Here is an 8,289-nt window from a genome sequence, read left to right as displayed (position 1 = left end):
TGAGTACTACCTGTATGAGACAATCTTTAGGGATACTGTCTAGCTTTTATTTATCTTTCCTAGACCTAGAGCATAGTCCTCAACCCCCGGTCCGTGGACTGATACTGGGCCGCAGCATGTCAGCAACCGGTCTGCGCAAACAAGCAAAGCCCCATCCATGGGTGTTCTGAACCAGCCCTCTTCTCGCACCCCTAATCAAAAGAAGAGACTGGAAAGCGTCCAAGACCAAAAGGCTTCTGCCAAGTTTTAATTACACTGTTACAAAAATACAAGAGCTTGACTTCTCAAACGGAAAAGTTGCTTTCAGCAACCAGCCCCTCCCCAAACACTTCTTTTATAGAGAGCTCAGGGCGTGGTCTCCCTGTGCCTCCTCCCGAGGAGTCCCATAGCCTTTCTTTGTTTGTCCCTGCTCGTCTGCCTCCTGCGTCGGGCGTCCTTGAACAGGGCCAGCTGTGGGTCATCATCCTCCGCACTCTCGGGCTCACGCAGCTGAGAAGAGGTTCCCGGCTGAGGACTCTGCAAAGCCTCCAAACCATCATCAGCCGGTTCGTCTCCCTCCTCCCCTGCATCTGAGTCCTCCGATACATCGGACCCGGCTGTCGGACCCACAGGCTGGCCCTGAGTCACAACAATGGGATGCTGGCAGCACACAAAACCACACACCCTCCAGTCCGAGGAAAAACCTTTCTCCACGGAACCAGTCCCTGGTGCCCAAAAGGTTGGGGACAACGGTCCTAGAAGACTCATCTGAAAAGACTCATCCTTGACTTTGAACCCTCTAAGATATTTTTAGACTTTCTAAGCTTTGCATGATTTTGGTTTACATCATTACTTTCCAAACTTGGCTGCTTTAAGATATATAGACTTGAAAAAGAGGAAGCTGAAGTTCACTTATTTTAAAGTGGCCGTGTTTAAAAATCCCTGGTTTACACCAGTCTCTTTGCTTTATAGGAAGAAAGCAGAACAGAAATAAATTAGAATAGGTACTTCATTTAGGTCTTTATTTTGCAATGGGAAATAGAAGGGGCTCTTGATACTTGATTAATTTCAGGAAAGCAAATTTATTCGGTTTGGGGGATGATGGCCCAAACCTCAGAAATCGTTACGCTGCAAAGAGATCTTATATTGCAGTTTCCTCCAGAATACATAAAAATTCAGAGAAGCTGAGTGGAGCAGGCAGCTTATTATACTCCATCTGAAGGATTAAAGCATTCAGAATAACTTTGCATGAAGAACCTTGCTTCTTTTGAAGAAGTGCATCACCCCAACTCCTTTCTGCTTTATTCCAAATGCTTGATGAATTGCAAAATCTATAGCCTCTTTCTTTCTGCTTTATATAGTTACTAATCATCTACTTTTCCTTTCCCTACTTTTTATGTCGTCCAATTTTTAACTTGTCTGTCAGCTTTTACACAAACCAAATGTTAGACCACACTTGGAAAATTGTACCCAGTTTTGGTCACCACAATATAAAAAAGATGTTGAGACTCTAAAAAGAGCGAAGAGAAGAGCAACAAAGAAGATTAGCGGACTGAAGGCTAAAATATATGAAGAACAGTTACAGGAATTGGGCATGTATAAACTAGTGAGGAAAAAAAAGACTAGGAGGTGACATGATAGCAGTGTTCCAATATTTGAGGGGCTGCCACAAAGAAGAGGGGTTCAACCTATTCTCCAAAGCAGGGCTTTTCAATCTTTTCACCCATTGTACCACTTTTAGGATATGACAACATCCGAGTACCACCAATCGCCTAGCAAGGTGTCAAAAACTTGACCAATAAAAAGGAAAAAAGTGATGAAGTACAGGTAGTCCTTGACTTACAACAGTTTGCTTAGTGACTGTTCGAAGTTACAATGGCACTGAAAAAAGTGCCACCTCAAGCCACAGCGGAGCAAAACACCTGCCTGCCCACCCTGCAGTGCTCTTCCTCCTGTCCGAGGTTTTCATTGTCCAAGCATTTCTGTTGAGGATTGGCAGGGACTCGATCTGAGCCTCTACGTAGAATTAAGCACTGCTCCCCCCACCTCCCATTCCCGGTCCTCTCTTATACTCACAAGGAGACGGTGTGGTTGGGCAGCAGGGAGGTGTACAAAGTTCCTGCCAACTCGCCTCTGCTCTGAGTGCTCAACAGTGCAGAGACAGCTGTCAACAATCAGGTCCGGGCAATTCCTGTTGGCTTTGGGAAGCCAACAGAGGGAGTAGCACAGCCCATGCAGGAGACAGCAGCTGAGTCTGACGGGTGCAAGCATGTGAATCGTGTCCCGGGACTAACCACACACTGTTCCCCTGTTGGGGGCAGCAGGAGCCAGAGGTCTTCCCCCAAAGCAGCGTGAGAAACTATTGTTTCTGTGGAAGTTGAAAATCTGTCAAAAAAGGTGCTGGAACGCGTTCTATGCATTCTATGACAAAAAAGCCCTGTTTACAATATTGTTACTATTCTCAGGATCTGTTGATATGGTTATCTATTTCTATGCACTGAGAATGGTGGTTATGTCACCAGAGTTGCAGTTACTACATTTGTAGATATTAAATCAGGGCTTCAATAGATTTGTCAGTGAAGAATGAGAAGAATGTGGAGAGAAATACATCAAAACAGGATAATAACACTCTAATAACATATAAATATATAAATGGATAACAGAGGGTTTTTTTAATAAGGAAGAACAGAGAAACATAATTAGTTTATTATTGCAATTTTATTAAAAAAACTGATATTCATGGAAATATATTTTTTTTAAAAAAATCAAAATTAGTTCAAAGTATTTAGGTGGTACCATCTCTGAATTCAGTGCTCAGTTGTATACATACCTGAATAAATAATACTTCCTGATGCTTCTTTATTTCCCTTTGCATTAAAGTAATAAGTCACACGTGCTAGTATTTCTGAAGTTCAGATTAGAAGCTCCTAACCCAAATATTACTTTCCCAGCAAAAACAAAGCTCTGGCACAGCAATGTAAGCTCGTATTAGACAACTATCCCTTCTGCAAAAACATTTTTCAAGAGTAAGTAAAACTATCAGTTCAGTCATACAACTTTGAAAAGGCCAAGCAATGATGCTAAGTTTGGAGAAGATACCATGAGGTGAGCAGAGTTCTGGGAAAGCAAGCAATAGGAACTCCCTATCTTTCCCTCTCCCTATCCAGAAATTGTGTTTGTAGAATATTGCCTCCTTGTTTTTTCAAAACCCCCAACTATAGCCAATCACATTTTGATTCTAATCTGAGTTAGTCTATCAGGAGGGACTTTAACCCCATTCCTCTTTATGCATATCTTTTAATCCAGAGCTGTCAGTAAATCAATCAATATTTCAATGTACTTGTATCATGTCCCGTGGTTCAAACATAACCCAATGAAATGGTTGATATTCATGCATTGTTCTTTCAATGAACCTGTTTTCAAATGCAAATAACCAGGATATTTGTTGAGCTCAAAGGATAGAAGAGCTTATTATTGCTATATTTGATACCAGATTCTAGTAAACTAATGGGCAAAGCTAAATTGGTGTTAGATAAAGGTCAACATAATTCACGGAGGGCTAGAGTCAGGTCTTTTGTGACAAAGCATGTAGTATCTGTGCTGCCTAAGTTATCATCACAGGTGATGGGAATAACATCAGATACCTGGATGATGTGAAGAGGCTTCTCCTTTTCTTCATGGTGGTGAGGGTATTGTCTGAAGTGAGATACACTCCCATTCCTCAACACGTGAGTTTTGAAGGAGTTGATCTCTGATGGTGTGCGCGTTCTATTTACGCATATATCTCCCACTATTACCTAGCCTAGGTCAAGTCTTTGTGCGTATGGGGCATCATCAGGTCCATTGTAATGCTGACGTACTTTATGAACTCTGAGAATGTCTCTTCCCAGCAAGACTAAGATGTCAGCATCTATGTCCATTGGAGAAATCTCAGTAGCCAGGTGCCTTAAGTGGGGATGGTGATATGCAGCTTCTGGAGTGGGAATCTCTTCCCTGTTGTCTGGTATTTGATCACACTCAACTAATGATGGCAATGGTATGCCCTTCTTTGTTTTGATATGAGAGATGACGCGGTGGCTCAGTGGGTTAGGATGCTGAGCTTGTCGATCAGAAGGTCGGCAGTTTGGAAGGTCGAATCCCGAGTGCCGCGTAACAGAGTGAGCGCCTGTTACTCATCCCAGCTTCTGCCAACCTAGCAGTTTGAAATCACGTAAAAATGCAAGTAGAAAAATAGGGACCACTACGGTGGGAAGGTAACAGCATTCTGTGTGCCTTTGGCATCTAGTCATGCTGGCCACATGACCACGGAGACGTCCTCGGACAAGCGCTGGCTCTTTGGCTTTGAAATGGAGATGAGCACCGGCCCCTAGAGTCAGAAACGACTAGCATGCATGTGCGGGAGAACCTTTACCTTTACCTTTAATGATTCTAAACTGATGACATGTTTAAACCCACCTTTCAGCTTAGCCTCTTTTTCTCCTAACCTGTGTCATACACCCTGCTTCTCACCTGGTCCTTCTTTCTCCACACATTGCCTCTTTCTTCTTTCTTCCCACATTCCTTCAGCTGTCTGGTTTCCTTCCTTGTAAGGAAATGGCTTTTCAATCATTTACTTGTTTTACCAGACCAAAAAATTAGGTTTTCTGTCAGGGCTCTTAGCTTCTTGAAATAAATTATTACCAACTTTGGGTCATACAGAAGGAAAGAGAAACATTTATTAGGAGTACCTGCTGGAGTTCATTTTTACAAATAATATGTGAACAAGAATTGCCTCTGATAAAGGGATGAAAACAACTGCATTCTTGTATTATTAGATAAATAAGATCCATCTCCTTGCTAATGATTCCTTAAAAACATCTTTTATGGCCTTCCTTTTGCAGTCTCCTTTTGCGGATTTTCTGAGCAGATGAGCCATCAACCTTTTATTTGAACTCCACCACAACAATACACTGAGGTTACCTTTCAGGGTTCTCCCTTGTTTTGAATAAATTTATCAATCTCTAAGTGATTCTGCTTTAAAGGGTGAAATCTGCCACTAATATCCCCTAGAATCCAATGTACCACATAAATATGTGCATGACAGCCACATTGTAATGAAGAGGTTATTTCTGCAGATATACTCGGATTATTCCATAAAGGAGACCTGTTTCTTTGTTACAGATTTTTTGAAAGCAGCTTTTATCTCTTTATTCCTCAAGCTGTAAATGATGGGATTCAGGCTTGGGGTCACCATTGTGTAGAGCAGGGCAAGGAATCTGTTACCGTCCATGGAATATTCTGAGTTGGGATGAATGTAGGTAAAAATGGCAGTTCCATAGAAAATACAGACCACAGTGAGATGCGAGGAACAAGTGGAAAATGCTTTGCGCCTGTTTTTGGCCCCGGGCATGTTGAAAATAGTGGAGAGGATGAGGATGTAGGAAAAGAGGATGAGCAAAAGGGGTGTCAAGATAATTAGAACAACTAGTATGGCAATGGCCAGTTCATCCTTGTAGGTATTAGTGGAAGACAATCTCAGAACTTGCTTAATATCACAGAAGAAATGGTTGATTCTATCTGATCCACAGAAGGGAAGGGTGAAGATGGAAATAGATTGTCCCAAACTCACAAAAATACCAATGGCCCATGACACAGCAGCAAGCTTAGCACATTTTCTGTATTTCATAATATATGGGTATTGCAAGGGTTTGCAAATAGCAACATAGCGGTCATACGACATGACACAAAGAAGGCAACACTCGCTGAGACCAAAGAGAATGAAGAAACACATTTGACAACCACAGGCCCAAAAGGATATAGTCCGCTTTTCTGATAATATGTCCACTAGCATCTTTGGGCTGATGGTAGAGGTGTAGCCAATTTCCAAAAAAGACAAATTCCAGAGGAAGAAATACATTGGGGTGTGAAGGGTTGGATTGAGAATGGTGAGGATCAAAATCAGACTGTTGCCTATCAAAGCAATGAGGTAGAACATTAGAAACAGGCAAAAGAGAAGCTCTCGCATGGACTGGAAATCGGAGAAGCCTAGAAGGACAATCTCGACCAAACAGGATTGGTTGTCTTTCTTCATGGTAAGCCTGAGAATACAAAAGGATCATTAAATAAAGAATTAAGCAATCCTTCAAGAGGAAATAAGCGTGTTAACATTGAAATCTAGCTTCTGTTTCCTTCTACTGCTGCTAATGAGCTAGATCAATAACATATTCAATAATGTTGCCCAACAGGAAGAACCAACCCACCAAACAGGACCTTAGGAAAGGTAGTAAGTATTAATCTTACTTTTGAATATTTTTCTGATATTTCTGGAAAGAAGGAATATTTTACCTTCGGATGTACTCATATACACTGGTGATTTTGCATCAGCCAACATCAAAGACTGTGAAGGAGCCTTTAAAGTCAGTTGACTCCTAGAGGATCAGAAATTGCAGAGAGACGAGGGGACTTTTTTCTTTAACGAGATCTCCTGACAGAAGCCTAAGGATTCATCCTGGGAATTTGGTAAATGGATGGACCTTAGGGGAAGTTTCTGCAGAGTACTGTTAGAAAACCCAGTGAAAACCACTTAGCCAGGAAGTAGCTACTAACCGGTAGTAGATACTTTCCAAATTATGATGTTGAAGTTCATAATGACATTGCAGTGGAATATTTTTCCTTTAAATCATAATGCCATAACTATAAGGAGTTAGCATTCACTGCAAACAAAATCACCATGCAAGGAGAATAAAATATATCTCTTTATTTTTTGGAAGAAAATAAATTGCTTTTTTATCTTGTTCATTTCTGGGCTGAGTTTGAATCGCCAAGACTTTTCTGATACTTTCTAAGCTTTTTATCTATCACATTATTGTATTTAGGTCATGCCATTCTTTTTGGTTTATAGAAGAAGACAACAATAAATGAATTAAAATAAACTGTCAACAGTTCCTTCTTGGATTAGAACCAGTCGACTTTAATGGACCTTAGGGGAAAGATTCTGTAGAGTAGAGTTAGAAAACCCAGTGAAACCACTTAACCAGGAAGTAGCTACTAACTTGAAATAGATCATGACATTTATGACGCCCTTGTGTAGAATTGTCTTCTTTTAAGTCAATAATGCCATGGTTTTAAAAAGTTAACACTAACTGCAAGCAAAATTACCATGAATCTTTCTCTTTTTTTTGGCAAAATTAATTGCCTTTTTATCTCCTTCATTTCTGGGCCAAGTTTGAATCACCAAAACATTTCTGATACATTGTAAACACGGTCTCTATCACATTATTGGGTTTAGGTCACACCCTTCTTTTGGGTTTATAGAAGAAAATAAAAATAAAAATTAATTAAAACAAATCTTTCCATTAACACCTCCTTTTTGATTAGAACCAACAAACCTTGAGGGGAAACTTCATTAATCTGATGAGAATTTCGTCTTTTTGAGGAGTGGGTATGAATTGCCATACTAGAAAATCATAGTGCTGCCACTCCAAAACTCATCATGCAAATGGGATCTTACCTGTTATTCTCTTTCTTCTGAATTCTTGTCTTGGTAAGGTAAGACCTTAGTCAGAGTGAGTGAGGAATCTGACTTAATATATTCTATCTCTTTCAATTATTTATCAACCATTAAAACATTCAGAATAATATTGTTTGAAGGGATAGTGGGATTATTCTTCTTTCAGTGATACATCTGGGTTTGTTTAATTTTGCCATTTTGCAGAATGGAAGGTTTTCCTGTCTTTGGCACCATAAGATGGGTGTCTATGCAGATTCTCAATCATTCAGGTCATGGTTGTCCCAAAGGTGCTTTTTTTCAAAAGGCAATTGAACTTCGTTTTTTCGTTGAAGACGTTTTGCTTCTCATTCAAGAAGCTTCTTCGGTTCTAGGTGAAGCTCATTCTGCTGTATCCAGTTTGTTAATGTTTCCCCATTCTCATTATATGCATTATAGAGCCATGAAGATTAGACATTATGCCGGGTGCAATTTTGTACCCTGGGATCTTCCCTTTAGCTTTAATCTGTTTGTTGTTAGCAAAATTAGTATCTTATTTTATTTTATTTTATTTTATTTTATTTATTTTATTTTATTTTATTTTAATTCCATTTATATCCCACCCTTCTCTGAAGACTCAGGGCGGCTTACAAGCTTAGCAGTAGCCTTCATTCTATGTATATGCCTGCTTATTAGGGCTTTCACACACACCCCCAAGCGGCATTAGTACAAAGTCAGTTTAATTGCCCCCAACAATCTGGGTCCTCATTTTACCTACCTGGGAAGGATGGAAGGCTGAGTCAACCTTGAGCCTGGTGGGATGAGAACCTACACTAATTGCAGGC

General features: G+C 40.4%; 1 protein-coding gene across 1 annotated transcript; it reads right to left on the bottom strand.

The window, feature by feature from the left end:
• Positions 1 to 5,104: 5,104 nt before the first annotated feature.
• On the bottom strand, positions 5,105 to 6,049 carry LOC310649974 (olfactory receptor 10AG1-like; the record flags this gene model as incomplete). Its single annotated transcript, XM_083378805.1, has 1 exon — positions 5,105 to 6,049. The coding sequence occupies one exon, from the start codon at positions 6,047 to 6,049 to the stop codon at positions 5,105 to 5,107; it is 945 nt and encodes a 314-aa protein (XP_083234931.1).
• Positions 6,050 to 8,289: the final 2,240 nt, after the last annotated feature.

This window comes from Vipera ursinii (genome assembly GCF_947247035.1).
Source record: "Vipera ursinii genome assembly, chromosome: Z".
Lineage (NCBI taxonomy): Eukaryota > Metazoa > Chordata > Lepidosauria > Squamata > Viperidae > Vipera > Vipera ursinii.
Note: the sequence above shows the minus strand (reverse complement) of the source record. Positions and strands in the feature narration are given on the sequence as shown.